The sequence below is a fragment of the Heptranchias perlo genome, chromosome 2, assembly GCF_035084215.1.
Source record: "Heptranchias perlo isolate sHepPer1 chromosome 2, sHepPer1.hap1, whole genome shotgun sequence".
In the NCBI taxonomy this organism is placed as follows: domain Eukaryota; kingdom Metazoa; phylum Chordata; class Chondrichthyes; order Hexanchiformes; family Hexanchidae; genus Heptranchias; species Heptranchias perlo.
In genome coordinates, this window is record NC_090326.1 from 132,034,788 (window position 1) to 132,053,558 (window position 18,771).

The window sequence follows — 18,771 nt, forward strand, 5'->3', positions numbered from 1 at the left end:
CCTCTGTGGCCAAATGTAACCTCACCATCCACTTTTCCTTCTCTCCAAAAACAGTTGCCTGCACTCAATGCACTCCTTTGTAAAGCTGATACGTTGTGCCTACAAGCCACCCAAAAAGTCTCAGTTTTCTGCTTGCACAGTCTCTATAGCTATGCAATCTGCCTTATCATAGATTTCTTTTTTAGTAAGCTGCAACCTCTTGAATGCATTGTATTTTAAACCCAGGTTCCACCACACTTGTACCTCTTGTCTGCTTTGCTGTAAGTGATGGAAATTAAATTACTCCAGCGTGGCTTTGCAGATTGCCACTAAGTGTTACAAATATTCTTTGCGGAATTTGGATTCGGTTTGATAAACATCAAAATGACAGCCACACACTTCATCTTTCATCTGGAAGTACTTGATGCCGTTACAACCTCCGTCTGAGCATGATTGGTGTTGTAGGGTTTGTGGTCGTGGGATTTGACTTTGGGAAAGTAGCGCATGTTTTCGAGGGAGAAGAAAGAGGTTTTATTTCTACAGTTGCTCATGAGCAAAACACGATTCCATTTCTGCAACGTTATTTTCTACAGTGATAACTCCAGTGAAAAAAGAAATCACATGGCAGTGGAAGCTCTGCATTCCATCGAATGTTTCCTTTGAACTAAATGAGTGTGGAATATACTTTCCTCCATTCACTAACGTTATCAAAACGTAATCGGCATGAGTATCAAGCATGGGAATCCATTTTATACTCACAATTAAGTATTTTGCTAACGTTAGAAAATGAAGAAAAGTATGCCTGTGTCTCTACTGATGATAATTCAGTTCCCTCACACTGTTGGACTCATTGCTGTAGAATCTTACAGCACAAAAGGAGGCCACTCAGCCTCTCCTGCCTGTGCTGGCACATAGGTAGAGCAATCCAAAATCATTAACTCTTACATGCCAATTCCCCCCTAATAATACCACCACCAACACTCAATGGAACCAGGCAGGAAAAAACAAAAAGGATGTTAAAATTCATCATCATTCTCCTTTATCAGGTTGATTTTCTTTCAAGAGGCTGCTGAAACTGCTTCTTAAAACAGTGAATATGAAGTGCAGTTGGTTAGAGGAGTGTTTGTAATGCTGTTGGGCAATATGTCAGCTTCATTTCATGATGATATTGGTCTAATTCCTGTACTAGGTGTTTCAGCTCAGTTAACTAGCACCTGCCTTCGCTGCAACACATCTGTTGGAACCCCCTTCTGGATGGCCCCGGAGGTAAGTAAGAAAACTCAAAGGACAGCCCCCACCTACATCATCACCCAACCCTTGAGTACTGGCTTCCCTGCAATTATATTTATCTTTATTATTATTACATTCATTTTTTGCTTTTGTAAACGTGTTCATCAGTTACCAGTTTTATATATCTGCATGATGAAAAACAAACATCAGCTGACAATATGAATGGAGAGAATAATGCATCCCCCTTGTTAGCATGATTCAGTGCAGTAACTATAAGTGTTGTCCAAGTGTCCCTTCAGCCCTCGCACAGATTTTGTTTGCACACCCTGACTTTGTGTTTGGAATAACCCCTTCTTCCCTTCATTATTAACTTTAGATGGAGCGCTGAAGAGTCTGAGACAAACATAAGCAGTTTACTTAGGCTCAAAAATATCCAGTTATCACATGATCATTAGTCAAGCCACAACCCAACAATGTTTATTGTCAGGTTTACCTCATCAGATTTCACTTTCTTAGCTCAGGGAGGGGAATAAAGTTTACTTCAGTTTGTGTGACATAACGTATCACAAGTAATAACAGCCGTTGCTAGTCTAACCATAGAACTAATTACTTCACCTATAATTATTCATGGTTTGCCACAAGTAGTAAATATTACGCATTGCCTTTGTATTGACATTATGTATATTTTAAAAGTTTCTCCGATAGCCTGCACCTCCTGTGCTCATCATACTTACTTCCTGTCACATCTCAATCATCAATATTGTTGATTGGCTCAAAATAAAACAGCAGCAGATCAGGAACATAGGAATCATAAAGGAGAGTGGCTAGAAAATTCAATGGCCTTCATAATACATTATGTAGTACACTGCATAGCACACCTATTATTATGAATACATATACATCAAAAATAAATAAAATACAGAGTTTAAAACTGTCTCTCTAGTTATACCCTGTTTTATTTCCAATAGGGATAGAAGTCAGTATCACTTTGTACGAACGTGGCCAGAGCAGACATTCAATTGTTGTGCATGTCTCCCACTGATCACTATCAGAGTAAAACTATTTCCAAGAAAAATCAAACATCTTGCCTAAAAAATAATTTTGTTTTTCCTTAAATCAATAGGAGACTACTTTATTAATTCCCACCTGTCCCAGCTGCCTCTAATATGTCCTCAAGAAACCACATTTGGAATAGTTAGCACAATGCTAGGCACTCAAAGAACACATTTCAGTTTGGAATCAGAATTCACCCTGGCTTTTCCAGACCCCTTGGCTCTGAAACCATGGAGACTCTCCTAGAACAAACAGAATTTGCAATGAGACTAGTACGGACTCATTCAAACACACTTAACATTTTGACCTCTTACATTTCCTACAATGTCAGCTGTAGGCTTCATCTATGAACATAGAAATGCCTACATACCATGCACATCACAGAGTCAGAGAGGAAAGTACTTCTTGCTCGCTCTACACATGTAAATTAGATCATTGCAGTGTGGCATTTTTTATGTAGTTCCGTTTAGCATTCTGAACATAATCATCAAGTTTACAAAGAGGAATTTTGAATTTAAGGAACAAAATCAGATCAGTGGGTTGATATTAATAACAAACGTGTTAACGTGTTTGTATGAAATTCCTCTCGGCGACTTTAATAAAGGCACTACCCCATTTAAAATAAACAGATTTAAGCATTTGTAAAAAATTTCATACAAACACATTAGCATGTTTATTATTAATAGCCATGATGTGGAGATGCCGGTGATGGACTGGGGTTGACAATTGTAAACAATTTTACAACACCAAGTTATAGTCCAGCAATTTTATTTTAAATTCACAAGCTTTCGGAGGCTTCCTCCTTCCTCAGGTGAACGTTCACCTGAGGAAGGAGGAAGCCTTCGAAAGCTTGTGAATTTAAAATAAAATTGCTGGACTATAACTTGGTGTTGTAAAATTGTTTACTATTATTAATAGCGCACAGTATGCTTTCAATCCCATACCGGAATCAATTTGACTATCCTATTCCCATAAGAATTCAATACTGATGCTAAACCTCTTCTTATTCTCACTTAGTTCCATTTTGTCCTATTATGCAAGTAGTGTAAAAGTGAACTTAGAAAGAATATTGTGTTCCCTGATTATAATTAAACCATATCCACTAGCTAAAGGCTACAATACTTTATATAAGTCAGTGTTAAACTAGCCAGTAACTAGATCTAAAACTTGCTCAAGGTGTAACCCATATTTATAAATGCAGCTGCAAATGCTAAGCTGTACAAACCAACTGAAATTACTGGGCTGGAAACATTTCAGGAAAGGTGTACTTGAGTGTCAATTCCACTCAGGAACTTAGCCCTTATGTTACAAGAGAAGAAGGAAACCAGGCATTTCCTGGATTAATCCATAGTGAAGTTCACTTGCAGCAGCATTGAGGAACTGAAATCATGAAATTTATAGAAAAACAAATCTATGAAACATTGACTGGTCAAGACATCTCAATTTGTTTTGACAATGCATGTTGTAGCTGTTGTAAAGCTGAGATTTTCTAAAGGTGAACTGTAACATTATAAATATTATAGATGTCTTAATATGAGTTTAACATTTATTTCCTATGATAACATAAGAACATTACTGTCAATACTTGCTGGTAACGCAGTATGTATGTTTGATTTCCTGGTGATTAGGTAATAGCTTGTGAACAGCAACTGGATTCCAGTTATGATGTACGATGTGATATCTGGTCCTTGGGTATCACAGCCATTGAGCTTGGGGATGGTAACCCACCACTAACTGATCTACATCCAATGAGGGCACTTTTCAAAATACCCAGGTAATCCAGTCTTGTGTGCATTGGGGTTGGCTAAATCTTAAAAAATAATGTTGCATTTCACAGTGTTATTAAAAATATACACTTCTGGTTCTTATGGCAACATGATATGCCTTGCAAGTTTTGAAGTTCAATGTTAAAACATATCTACTCCTTGCCTCAGTCTCATTCATATGGACAGAAGAAAATAACATGAAGGTTGACTATTGTATAAATCTGAGACTGATGGAAAGAGTTTCCTTCTTCCTCTCACTCTCTCTCTTTCTTTCTCTTTGCTGGACATGGAAATGAATTATTGGAATCTCAATCTAATTCCTAATGGGTGCAAATTTACATGGGAGAAAGAATACTGCCCATATTTTGGCACAATTGACAATCTTACTTAGTAGGACCACAAGGATTGCTGGTGTGAGAAATGGAAGAATTCTCACTGGTGCAGTAGGTGATTCATTTTCTGAGTTTGAGGTTAAGCATTATGGGGGCCAAGCAGAGGAAGCTTTACTTTATGTTGAACCATGCTGCACCTGACTTGCAAATGCCTGCTGCTGACATTGATACTAAAAGTAGAAAAGTGTTGTTTTCCCTCACTGTCTAGCCCTCATTTTCAGTACAAATTCCCTCCATTTTTTTTAAATTGCTGGCATTATAACCAGTGGTATGTGGCCTAACTTGATATGTGTTCTGATGCTGAATTCTGGAGAAAGGGATTATAGGGTGCTTCCTGTTGCTTTGCTTAATTCCCCTGTTTTAAAACATAATGAAATCCCTGAAAGATTTGGAATCGTAATAGAAGCAAATTCCTGTCAGTGTCCTGATATGTACAGATTGTTACCAAGACTTGGGTTTGCTCTTCAGGGAGTCTGTAGCTGTCTTGTTCTATTTTAATGTTGCTGTATGTAATGCTTTTTGCTCTTCCTGCCCAAATCCATATATATTCCACTACATTCAGTTTCCTAGGCTGTTTCCAGTACCATGACAACTTTGGAACTGCCACTTGTACAGCTGAACGTACATGACAGGAGAAGTGTATTTTTGGTGACATAACGACAGTGGAAAAAAACTAAGTAAAGGACGAGTTTTATGTAGGAATTCTTCATTAAAATACATGAAAGGCATTGAATAAGCCAGTATTAAAGTGTAAAATAAATGAAAAATAATGGATGAGCACTACTAACTACTTCACAAACAGATAACCTTGCTTTCATAGTTTATGATATCATCTGACTCTCAATGAATTTTTCAGTGTAATTACTCCCATCCATTATTGTTTAACAATATTTTTACTACTGTTGCTAACATTTATTATTTACAACAACACTGAAGAATTAATTAGGTGACATTATCACTGTATGATTTCAGAAATTTAAGGCGTACTGTTTTTCTGAAAGAATGCACAGCTTAATTCATTTTGAGAAGGAAAAGAAGCAAAGATTGATGAATTATTTTTATTATAATGTGGCATCCAAGTACAGAGTTTTGATATGACTTTTGTTGCTGCTTCATACAAAATAAATGAAAAATGATTTGTTAAACAGTTGATCATGAAGGGAATCTGCAGTGGATCAGTAGGGAAGGGAATCTGCAGTGGATCAGTAGGGAAGGGGATCTGCAGTGGATCAGTAGGGAAGGGGATCTGCAGTGGATCAGTAGGGAAGGGGATCTGCAGTGGATCAGTAGGGAAGTAAAATTGATCTTCAATTATGACATCAAAGACCTAGGAGTCTTTAGTAGACTCCATGCTCAACAAACCCAATCAATGCAGAGCAGCAATCAACAAAGCCAATTAGATGTTGAGCTACGTAGCCAAAGCAGTAGAATAAAAATCAACGAAAGTTATAATAGAACTGTACAGCTCTGTGATCTGACCACACCTTGAGTACTGCATCAAGTTCTGGTTGCTGAAAAACAAGGGAGACATTCAAGCACTGCAGGCAGAGCTACAAGACTGATCCCTAGTCTTAAAGGTCTGAGTTATGAGGAAATTTGGACTTTTCAGCCTTGAAAGGTGGCATCTGAGAGGTGATCTAATGAAAGGATATAAGATTGTAAATAGTATAGAAGACGTAAATTTGGAAAATTAAATTAAATAGTGCGAATAGGACAGAGGTTTAAAGTAGTGAAATGAAAATTTAGGACTGATATCAGGAAATTCTTCTTCACACAAAGAATAGCCAATGCATGGAATGGACTTCAGAGGTAGTGGAGTTGAAAACCCTGGAATCATTTAAGAACCAATTGGATGCTGCAATGGGAGGTCTTTAGGGTCTTTATGGACTAAATAGGCTGAATGGCCTCCCTCTTCCATAATTATATAGTGATCTTGTGATCATAGCATAGTGACAACTAATCCAAGCAGACTATTGACAACTCTTGCCCTTTTCCATCAGTTTTTATCCCTCCAACTTCTTGCTCAATTCCCGCCCTCCCACCCCCGCCAATAAACCCTCCATAAAATTACTAACATGCATGCACCAGGACATCTCCCAAGAATTATCTGGAATAAAAATACTCGGAAGTGTAACTCAAGGCTTTGACACAATGGTGCTTAGCCAATATTCATAAAATGGTTGAGCTTCATACAGTTTGATATTCTCTGAATTCCTCGATTTCTTAGGCTAGGTATCTGTTATTCTATATTTTTATAGTCAACGGGGGAACATTTCTTTTAATCCCAAATCAGTGGGAATCTTGTACTCGAATGTACTCAGGGCGTACAAGAGCTTTGTCTTCATGAAAAAGCATTTAACATAATGTTTTCCCATTTGTTTCCAAACAGATGATGTAAATCATGTCAACTCATCGTCATGCCATATGTATATGATGTCATCATGACTAAAAATTGTATAAGGGTCTTCTATCTTCTTCCTCCCCAAAGAAATAAAGTATTTGACAAACTCTTTTTCATAACCTCAGCGCCTCTAAAATAGGTGATCTGGTCATTATCACATTGCTGTTTGTGGGACCTTGCTGTGTGCAAATTGGCTGCCGCGTCTCCTACACTACAACAGTGACTACACTTCAAAAGTACTTCATTGGCTGTAAAGTGGCTTTGGGACCTCCTGAGGTCGTGAAAGGTGTTATATAAATGCAAGTTCCTTCCTTCCTTCCCTTCCTCTATAAGGTCATGTTAAAATACATTATAGGCCTGGCTCAGGCTGCAGTTAAACTCAACGATAGAAGTCTGCAGACAGCACTGAACCCATTTTGCACAGTTCAATATAAAATACCAAAGACTACAGTAAAAGGGCCATTTTAAGTATCTATAACAGTAGCAGTAAATCATTGAAGATTAATACCATTACTCACTACCTTAATACCCTGTTAAATAGAACAGTTAATGTTGCAATGTCAAATGTCTTTGTATAGTTAAAATGACATCAGAGCTACTTAAAATGAAACAATTCCATGGTAAGAACACATCATTTATTTGTGCTTTCAGAAAACCACTTAACCTGCAGATATATTTGATTGGAGATTAATAGACCATCAGCTACAGCTACATTCTATAGACATGCATGAGCAATGGTGGAGACACAAAACTATATTTAGCTTTCAGTGACTGTGTATCCCTAGGCTTATATCTCTGTGTGGGTGGCATATAGAATAAGACAGAAAGTGAGGTATAATTGCACTAACAACTAAGTCCTTCAAGCTGTGCAGTCAATTACTTTGCAATGATTCTTCCAGACACATTCTTGATAATTGCATTTTTCTGTATTTTGCTACTTTGGCTCTGAGATTTTTTTATGCTTCTTCCCTCAGAAATCCACCTCCAAAACTACATCAGCCGGAGCTGTGGACAGAAACATTTAATGATTTTATTGCCATGTGAGTGCTATCATTTGCTCTATGCAGTTCTTATAGATATTAAGGGTGGCGCTATCACAAAGATGTTGTTCCAATCCATTCAACACACTATACAACATGAGCAAACTGTAACACGAGAGTGTGTACCCTCATCTCGGTGGCATGACTTCCTTTACACTAAAAAGACCTAAAAGTTGCCTAAGATTCATAAAACATTTACATCCATTCCTAGACTTATTTTAGATCTTGCTACCCCAGGAGTCAGAATCACGGCTGCAGCCATAACAAGTCTGTTTTATACAGATTTATACAAATACTGAGCTCTGACGTTCAAGCCATATTATATCTGGAAGTTACTTAAACTTCTTCCTCAAGGTTTATGATATCAGCTGTACTCCTCGACATGCTGAGCCCATGTACAGGATATACTGATTCACTGAAATATGCTGCAAAATTCATCTCAGTACTGCTGCAGTATTTAATGGCACAATATCACTTCAGGTTGAACTGTGTCACATAATTGTGGGAGCCTGGCATCAGTCTGCTGTCTCCTCTCCGAACTTAGTTTAACATGGTTAAAAAAAAGTGACTGCATATGTCATAAAGGATAACATAGAAATGTATTTGAAGGTAGTAATGCATTCTATTATTTTAATGGAACACACTTTTGAATATCATTAATCTATATTTGTACAACATTCTCTCACCAAGCACTCCACAGTTCTCTCAGCTTTGTATCAGTAAGCGACCAGTGATTCCTATGATGAATAAGACATAATTAGAGATGGCCTCTGTACACAACATTGAACAGTTTAACAGCACTGACAGAAACAGCTGACAGTAGGAGACGTGACTGATCCCAGCTCTGCGAGTCCAAGCACTGTACTCTGGCTTGTTTTAAATATAAAATTATGTATTTATGTTCTTCCCCTGCGGAGGGTAAAATTTAGAGGGTAAATTTTCATCTGTAGCATTCCCATCACAGATCTTCAAACATTAAGATCGCATAGTGTGATTTCAGGCATACTGCCCTCATGATTTACCTTCCATTAATTCTATCCATCTTTGTGGCTTCTATGAGTGTGACTGCCAATTGGAATCAAAATAGAAGCAATTTTTTGTAGTCGGTTCACACCCATTAGGAACTGGGGTGGAACTACTCAAAATCATTTTGCATAGGACCTCCACAATCAACAGAGAGAAGGAACTTTCATTCCATCACTCCAGGGTGGATCAGAACACGTGTCATAGAGATAAAGGCCAATGTTCAACCCGTGTCACCACCTAATACTGCTCACGTAAGAATAATTGCTTTAACATTGGGCCCGATTGTAAATCAGCCCGCCCAGCTTAAATGGGATTGTAGTGGCTCGAAAATGATATACAGAGAATCCTGATTGCAATTTTGAGGGACCAATGGGTGGACATGTGCCACTTACACACTGGCCCTTTGTCCCAGGCGGTGATTTCAAAAAGCAGCCCCAAATCTTTTTTGATTTAGTTATTGTGGGACCAGGAGGAGCCAGGAGTGCTCCTATGGGCTCCACAAGAATACTGTGGGCCACTGCCACTCCTGGCTCACCCTCTTTCCCTCTGTAATTGGTCCCCCCCCCACTCCTTCCAAACCTACCTGCCTCCATGATGGTTCGCCAGCCAGATTTACTCCACAGATGCGCTCCACCGTTCAGCCACCAAAGGTCAAAATCTACCCCCTAATATCTTGGATTCAATCAATTTTATCCATGTAATAATCTATGCAACCTCCAGAGAATTGGCACATCTGCAGTAACTACAAAGGTTTCCATTCTACAACAAAAGATAATTTGTGATACCAGAATTCATAATGCAACGTGTGCTAGTTACCCTGGCAACGCATACAATGCATTGACTCTTAGCAGTTTGGAACGTGGTAGGATATTTATGGAAAAAGAGCTGTTCATGGATGGCTACAATGCAAGACCTTTCAGTGGCACTGACACTGCTACTCTTGGCTTCCATTTTTGTGCCAGTATCACATTCTAGGGATTCAGTATTGATTGTACGTTTCTGGCACCAAAAGCACCATTAGCATTCATTTCATTATGGCCACTTGGGTAGAGTACCAGTCATTGAGCTCTGGGCTTAGGGGCCTGATGGTTTTGTGTTTGAATGCTGGTAGGGTTCACTTACCCTATCAGCCTTCCGAGTTGGATTGAACAGTGCTGTTGCAGTATCTTCTGGCTGTTTGGGAACGGAAGCAGGGATCAGCTCTGCACTCTATAGGAACTCTATGTCCAGTGTAGACTGACCTCTATGGGTAAATTCCCACCTGATTGGAGAACATACTCACATGCTTCAAAATAATGGGGGCTGAAGATCCTTGGTCCCACTCTGCCGACATAAGTGCGGTGACCTCAGCTCCTGATCCCCCCAAAATATCTGGAGTCAGAGTGTGGTCAAAATCAGTTGTGTGACATCAGCAGGTGCCCATACAATTATCAACACATCTTAAGCACCTGCCAGAGGAGGGCAATTGGGAAGTGCATCTTCCAGAGGTGCAGGCAGGAAGGCTGTTGATCCCCCTTATAAGAAAGCTGATTCATGCAGTTTCATCCTTGAATTGGATGGTAAGGAGGCAAGAGCCAAGGAAGTTACTGGTACAGGAAATCCCTCTCCTCAGCCCTGCCCCTCCAATACAATGTGCCATTTTTGGGGTGGACAGATGTTCCATCTTCCCCGGGCCTTGTTGGGAACTGCCGGCCAGCAGCATTTTGAGCGGAGACCCAGAATTTCTGGGTCCCGCCAGAAATCCTCTCTCCATCAGATCTCCTGTGCCTGACTTTTCTCCAGTGCTGGCAGTGAGGTTAAGGATTTTTGGCTCCATTATAGGCTAACTTGTCTATTGGAATCCCAGAAATACATATCCAAAATGCATCTTAAAGCATTTCACATACAAGAATGTTTCTTCCATCTGTTATGTGGGTAAACGGCAGTGATTTTAGACATAGCAAGATCCTACAGAGAATAATGAAATGAATGAGGTGTTGATTAAGGGAGGAATGTTGACCATGATATGCAAGTATCGCCTTGGGATCTGTAACATCCACTTCTGTTCATGGCTGCCACATGTGTGTCACTAACTGGAGCTGAAATGATAGCCTTGGCCTGCAAACTGTCTGGTCTCCCTTCATTGCTAAAGAAGCCTGGCACAGATGATTGTCACAAGATAAAAACATTGTGGGAAATGGACATCGACCTGCATGGTACAGAATTGTTTGTCACAGGCCAGCTGCACATTGATGGAATGGAATCTCTTTCTATTCCTGTGCTTCATTGTGCCCAGGGTTTGGATGGCCAAATAGGCACTAATCATACCTGTACTTTTGGAAATCCAGCAGTTCAGTGAAATTGGGCAGCACTGTCCTGCCGTGGTGGCTGCTGAGTGAGAAAGGAGATGAAGGTGTTAGCGCAGTTGAATAAAGCATCACCCACCTATTTGATACATCTGCAGGCAGCAAATTGGCAGCCCCTGCCTAGCCTGAAAGGTGCCGGAGACAAAATTGAGTTAGCACTTTTATAGCTGCTAACAAGGCTATGATTGAGATTTCCTGCAAGCAGATGGCAAACCTCCTTAGTCACTGGCTGGCAGCCAGTGGCATGTTGGTGGATGTGGGCATTACGCCTCTGGTGCCATCTGACCTCCCTTCTCCACTGCTGCTCATTCTCTTCCATTAAATCAGGTGACGGGAGCACTGAAACCAACCCCAACATCAGAGAACTTGGATGACCTCTAATGCCCATTTCCCCAGTGAGATCCGGTCACTGCATGTGTATTGCATGAACACAGAACTTTAGTGTGAGCCATTAAGTACAGGTTTACATTGCTAACACCATCATTACACAGATAGGCGCAAGTGCACTGCCCACTGAGGAGTACGGCAGCCATTTTGTCACTGCTGCACCAGTGTCGTAACTCCAGAAATGGCTGCTCCTGACCACACAACGGTCACCTGTGTAGAGCTTTACACCTCCAGCAATTTCATTACCGAATCAAAACAAAATCTTTCTGCAGCTGGTTATTTTATCCTGAAATAAAATAAAGCAAAAGAAATCACAAAGCTCAGCCAGCACAAACCTAGATTCGACTTTCAGTGACCCCACATGTGAATGGACTAAGCTGTGTTTCTGTCAGCATTGCTGCTATCTTCATTTTATATCTGGGATTTTATGAATAAAATGGATGCAATTCAATAAGTAAATAATTAACAAAGAAAATTTTCAAACACAATAATAACTGAAATTGTTCCTTTGTAAGAACATCTGCCTGATTAGAATTGGTCAGGGTAAGAGTTACATTAATCCAGCAATTCAGTACGATGATATATTTAAATATTACTTGTAAATACATAGGATATTATGGTGCTTTTGGAGGTGGTTCTCAGCTGGGATGATATCCTTCAAGAGCTGTGGTCATTCTGTTCAAATTGCTTTTGACAGCATTGAGGTCAGCAAATTCTTCTCTGAGTAAATTTCCTGCAGCATTTTGTGGACTGACCGCTGCACACTTCTAATGCAAAGTGTCATCTGACAGTATGGGAAATTCAACAGAGCAGCATGCCTTCAATCAACAAATAGCTTCTCGTGTCTCGAGTTCAGTCGAATTGCCAGCACAGTAATCTTCACTTGATAATAAATCTGTGCATTTATATAACTTAAATAATTATACTCAGTGGAGCCTCAATACAAACCCAGTTATAACAAACCTCCAATAATAACAATTTGGTTCCCAGGTCCAGGCTGACGTTTCATTACAGTCAGTAGTAGGGATCAACAAAAAATAAACCTCTAAAGAGAAATATCCATGAGTTTAATGTCAAAAACTGACTGAACAATCCCTATGTATTCCAAATTAGAATTACTAACCAGTTTTGTTTCTGTCTCCTATTTTATGTTTTTCCAAAATATGTTGCTGATGTTTTCAATTGAAAACATGCTAGTAATATTGCAATAATATGGACTCTGGATGCATAGAATTGTAAGCAGGATTCAGAGATGTATTTTTTTCCCCATTAGCTAATTTTACTGAAAAAGTAGGTGAGTATAAAATGGTGTTCCTCACTTCGAACATTAGTGGACGGAGGCACATATACCCGTTGATGTTTTAAATAAAAGTAGGTGCATGTCTGTGTGAGGGTGGTCTAGTTATAAATGGTTGTCAGTTCACCTTCAGAATACTGGTTCCAGGCTGTAAGTGTACTAAAAACTGTTCAATGGACTGGTATTTATAAGTGATGGTACCAATGAAGAATTTTAGGTATGAGAGATAGTGAATTGAATATGGGGGAAATTTTCATTCTCTGAGCTCCGAATGCAGAGCTTTGCCCATATCAGGATTTCAGGTGAGTGCCTGTCATGATTTTTACTCCATTAAAATTAAAATGAATGCATGGACAATCCTGGGTGGGGGGTACGCATGTCTGAATTTCTGATATGCACTCCAGGAATACAAAGCTTAACACTGGAAGATCTGATGTGAGAATTTGGCCATAATAAATTCCCACTGTCATAGTCCCTTCTGGTTCTGAAAATTCCTATTTTTCTCTGCCCAGAAATCGTCCTGTTATGTATATTAACGAACAAACACTTAATACCTTCGTATAAAATTCCTTCATCAGCTGTTTAAAAGGTCCAGGAGACGAGTCGCTATGTATGGTGACAACACAAACACACTCAAAAAGAGCATTGTTGCAGCTTCACTACATAAAACATGCAAAGTAACTCTTCCTCCAGGATAAGACGTACATTTAAGCAGCAGAACAAGGAATATCAAACAAACGTGTGAAGTACTCGTACACTAATGTTCTAGCAGTATGATTTCAATTCTACGTTCTACGTTGTACTAATTTACACTATCCCATTCTAGCTCTGAATAATGTGTTTGGTTTTTGTAATTTGACAAACAGATGGTAGTATGAAGCATTTTAGACATTCATTTAGGACAATTGTTAAAAAAAATCAGGTGACACTTAATAAATTAATAATCATAAAAATAAACACAATCAGTCGTGTTCCACAAAAGAAGGTTGGCTGAGGGGATTTTTTTGTTTGTTTCTAACCTTTCTGTCTTTGTTACTACAGATGCCTCATTAAAGACTTTGAGCATCGCCCAACTGTCTCTGACCTCCTGGAGCACTCCTTTATCAGACAGATTCAAGGGAAAGAGAAGGCCCTGCAGAAACAATTAATGGAGCTGATAGACCTTCACCAGCAAATGGGTGCCATTGAAAAGACAAGGTACTTAACATGTTTACAGGCTGAAAGAGAAATGGTTTTGCCGGTTTCAGTTTAATTCAGCACTCTGCTTTATTCCTTGGAGGATGCCATTTGTTTGCAGTACAGTTGAAGGCTGATAACATGATTGTTTCTGGAAAAAAAGAAAATGATCTTATCACTGAGGAGAGTGACTGATCGTCAGAGTTGACTGCAACAGGATTCGTGCAGTCAATTCCTGAATTCCAGCAGAAAGCCAGAAAAGGAGCCGGAAAACCCATGGGGTTCAGGCAGACTCCTGTTGTTACTCCAGCTGGACACTGGCAGACCCCCTCGTAAAATGGCGCAATCTCACTTGCGTCGGGTCACCACCATTTCCGGCAGTTTCCGACAAGCCTTGAAAGGGACAGCACCACAAACTTTCCTATATAAGGCAAATGTGATCGTGGGGGGGTAGGAATGGAACCAGGGATGGGGATTCTCTACACTGGGAGTTTCTACTGCACGAGTTCATTCGGGACGTGGCATATTAATCGAAACTTGATATGCCGAATGATTTGAGGTGGGTCCAGGCCACGGAAGTTGCCTGCACCTGAAAGAAACCTGACACGTTTTTTAAAATCAAATTCAAAATTGATCCCCGTACACAGGAGGCCAAGAAGGACATGGAGGTCTGGACAACCCCCCCCCCCCAACCCAATAGCGAGTAGGTGCCATTTTCTGGTCACATAGACAGGTGGACGCTGGAGATGCGCCCATCTGCCCGACGCAAATTACAAACCGGTGGACACCATCTCGGCATAGCTGCCGGGATCAAATCCCGAGGAATTTCAGGGCCAAGTGGTTTTTGAAAGTCTACTTAACAAAATGTGGATACTTAAATGATATTCCATTCGCACTCCCCAGAGTTTTTCCCTGACTATCTCCGTGAATCCCAACACTGAGCACTGAATCTAACCTCTGCGACGGTGGAGTGCCTGAACTGATTCACTGCATTCTCTCTTATCTCATCTAGATACACTGTCTTGATGATGGGGATCAGCAATGATTATTTGTAGGCCTCTTGGGTGCACTCACACTAGGAACATCTTGCTATTACTCTGTTATTGATATATGGAACCATTATTAATCCCATTAGTGTCCAAGTGTTATGGACTCTAACGGACTCTGGCACAAATACGTTGAAACCGCAATGTGTGATATTAGTAACTAATATGTGAAATATCTTTAACATGCTATTTTAAGAAAGTACATTAACATATTTAAGTGGGATAACACCTTGGTTAAAATAGCAAGCATCAGAATTTCAAATGTATTTAAATTCAAAATAGCAATCACAGAAATGTTATACAAATGAGTTCACTCTCTTGTTACTATTATCACACAACGTGATCTCAGCTCTTGTCTGTATGAATGTATTGATTTTAACTTTTGGGGGCCGCCTGCTCGTCAAGTAAGCCTTTTTGAGCCCAGGCCCAATTTAAATCTTGCCGTCGAGCTGCTCGCCCCGAACGGGTGGCCCGCTGCCCTCACCGACCTAAAAGTACTTAATTGGCTGTGAAGTACTTTGGGATGTCCTACATAAGAACATAAGAAATTAGGAGTGGGAGCCTGCTCCGCCATTCAATAAGATCATGGCTGATCTTCTACCTCAACTCCACTTTTCCACTCTATCCCCACATCCCTTAATTCCCTCAGTGTCCAAAAAACTATCAATCTCAGTCTTGAACATACTCAACGACTGACCATCCACAGCCCTGAGGACATGAAAGGCGATATATAAATGCGGGACAGCAGTAGAGCTCTGTAATTTCCTACGCAGTGGGTTTCTTGGCTCAATAAGGTTATCAGGAGAGAGAGAAAAAATCAGTAGAAAAAATCACCTTAGTCTTCTTTCACACAGCTCCCCAGGACCTGGGCCAGTACAGGAAAAGTTGCAGAGACCTGGGAGCAGCTGTACCTGTCTGCTTACTGATCTGTCTTCTCAAATGGGAGATGAGTTAAGGCACAAGAGGCCCTTTCAAGAGGAAAGATAGTATTTAAATAAAAATATACTGAATAAAACAAATAAAATAAAAGTTTCAGGTAGATGGACTTGTTTAATTAAATTTGTCAAATGTGAAAATGTTGACGTTCACATTGCTTAGAACTTTTAAGTGTCATTTGGTTCCATTTGGAGGGATCGGAGATACTTTGCTGGTCACTCACGGAATTAAGGTCATGATGGTACACTGTTCCTCTTAGAGTACTGATAGAATTGAGCACCCAAGTTGGCACCTTGGCTGCTCCCAGATAATAAGCTTTCAAAAGGATCAGGATCCAGCTGGCTCTACCTAAACGTGCTTCAATTTATTTTTAACTAGCATCACTAACAGATTGGCTTCTTTGAAATTAAAAGTCAGGAAATAAAACAATTGCAGACACAGTGCACCAAATGGGAGATCAGTTCTTAAATCTGCTGGATTGCTTTGCTAGTAAGTGGTTTATCATTTTAACATTTGAATTTTAAAGCAGGCTGTGCTTTTGAAGACTTATTGAGTGAATCCAGAGAATGTTAAATGCGCAAGTGCCGTGGGCACAAAACAAATTAAAACCATAAAGCAAAAACAGAAAAGGTTGGGAACATGCAATAAATATGTCTGTTGCAAAGCAAAAAGGCAGGTTAACATTTCAAGTATATGTCCTTCACCAGGACTGAAAGGTGAAAGATAATCCAGCAGGTGGAAGAGGAAAAATAAAAGGGGAGAACTAAAGGCAAAACAGATATTCCATTCACCAAGAGGAAGACAATGGGTTGATTGACCAGTAAACTGCTTAAGTAACCTGATAAACAATACAAAAGATCATCACGGTGAGGCAATACAAAGACATCAGAAGAGCAAAATGGTGGAAAGCTTGGGAATGGTCCATACAAAGGAAAAGTCAAGAAAATGGAGGAGATTGGGAAAAAAAAAGAATAAAGATGCATGAGGGATTAAAGGGAACAGGAAATGCTGGATTCGCACTGTAGGGCCGCCAGTCCTGAAAAGAGTAAAACAGAGCCCCATCTACCAGAACTGTTTACTGATGAAGGGTCTGCACTGAAGCATCAATCCACTTTCACTGCCTCAGGCACCTGCATACCCACTTCGCATTCCCAGCATTCCTTGGTAAAAAGAAAAGGTGAAATCTAGCTAAAACCTGAAAGTTAATGGCCCTTAAATTCCTGAGGTTAAGAGAGCATATGTCAGGGAAGGGGGTGGGGGGATTGGGGGGGCTGGTGGTGGTAGTGTTAGAATATGGGCTGCCTATTGGCTCTGCTGGGATTTCGCCTCATTTGGACCAGACTATTAAATTCCAGTTGGGGGGGGTGGGGATCCACAGTTGAATCTTTGCCTGCCCACCAGCACCCCCCCACCGCCCCACCACCCATGTAAAGGGTGCTTGTCAGGGTAGATCCTGGGCTTCCCCAGGAAATTACTCCCTTTACGCCCTTGAAAGGCCTCAGGGGAATGTGCACCAGTTGCGAACTTCTAAAGGCACAAGCCTTCACTAGAGTGAGGCAATCGGTGACATTCCAGGATTGGTTACTCTCTCTAATCAGAGTGGCTCCAGTGGAGCTGAAGAGCTGAAAAAATAAATTTGGATTGGCTTGAGCTGCGGCAGATGCCGGCGACCTCGCCTGACTATGTAAATGACCTTGTCCCTGGAATTTGGGACAGGATCTCAAGCCTTGGACGCAGGTGGGCAGAGGGTCCCACTCTGCTGCACTTAAAAGGGAAGAGGGGGGCCCCAAGTATTTGCTGGCCAATGCTCATATCCGAGGGTTGCAGAGTGGCCAGGGCAAAGATAAGGTACTGTTCCTGAACCTTGCATAGAGCTTGGTTGGAGCACTCTAGGAGACTAAAGACAGAGAGGTCAGAATTGGCATTGGAGGGTAGCTCCTTTAAAACTTATTGGTTAAAGAAGCATACATAGTCAAGTAATACACACTGTTTCATGGCAGCTTTCAGCAACAATTCAAGTTAATCTACAGCCTGTCAATGGTCTTGCATGGATGAACAGGCTTGGGCTCTTTTCTCTAGAAAAGAGAAGGCTGAGGGGTGATCTGATAGAGGTCTATCTGAAAGAGTTTGATAGAGTACACATAGAGAAAATATTTCCACTTGTGGGGAGTCCAAAACTAGAGGTCATAAGTATAAGATAGTCACTAACAAATCCACTAGGGAATTCAGGAGAAACTCCTTTATCCAAATACTGATAAGAATGTGGAACGCACTACCACAAGGAGTAGTTGAGGCAAATAGCATAGATGCACTTAAGGGGAAGCTAGATAAGCACATGAGGGAGAAAGGAATAGAAGGATATGCTGACAGGGTTAGATGAAGCAGGGAGGAAGGAGGCTCGTGTGGAGCATAAACGCCAGCATAGACCAGTTGGGCCGAATGGCCTGTTTCTGTGCTGTAGATTTGATGTAACTCGATGCACCTTCCTAACTCTACAACCTTGTCCATCAATACATCTCCTCCCACATCTTTAGGGCCTCTAATTCTGGTCTCCTGTGCAATCTCCTACCCATTGCCCCATTGGTGGCTGAGCATTCAGTCGCTCGGTCCTACTTTCTGGAATTCCCTCCCTAAAGCCCTCTGCCTCTCCCCTTCCCTGTCCTCAAAACCCACTTTTTTGAACTTGCATTCAGTCAC

The 18,771-nt window shown here is 40.6% G+C and overlaps 2 protein-coding genes across 2 annotated transcripts in view; both read left to right on the forward strand.

Moving 5' to 3' along the window:
* Positions 1–4,040, forward strand: part of LOC137334364 (myosin-IIIa-like) — a 77,844-nt gene extending 73,804 nt beyond the window's left edge. Inside the window, exons 5-6 of the mRNA XM_067999077.1 lie at positions 1,169–1,245; positions 3,891–4,040. Of these exons, the coding sequence (XP_067855178.1) occupies positions 1,169–1,245; positions 3,891–4,040 (227 nt within the window). The remainder of the gene's footprint in view (positions 1–1,168; positions 1,246–3,890) is intronic.
* A 9,252-nt stretch (positions 4,041–13,292) lies between these two features.
* The window catches only part of LOC137332396 (myosin-IIIa-like), a 121,955-nt gene continuing 116,476 nt past the window's right edge, over positions 13,293–18,771 (forward strand). Inside the window, exons 1-2 of the mRNA XM_067996203.1 lie at positions 13,293–13,351; positions 13,958–14,113. Coding sequence (XP_067852304.1) covers positions 13,293–13,351; positions 13,958–14,113 — 215 coding nt within the window. The remainder of the gene's footprint in view (positions 13,352–13,957; positions 14,114–18,771) is intronic.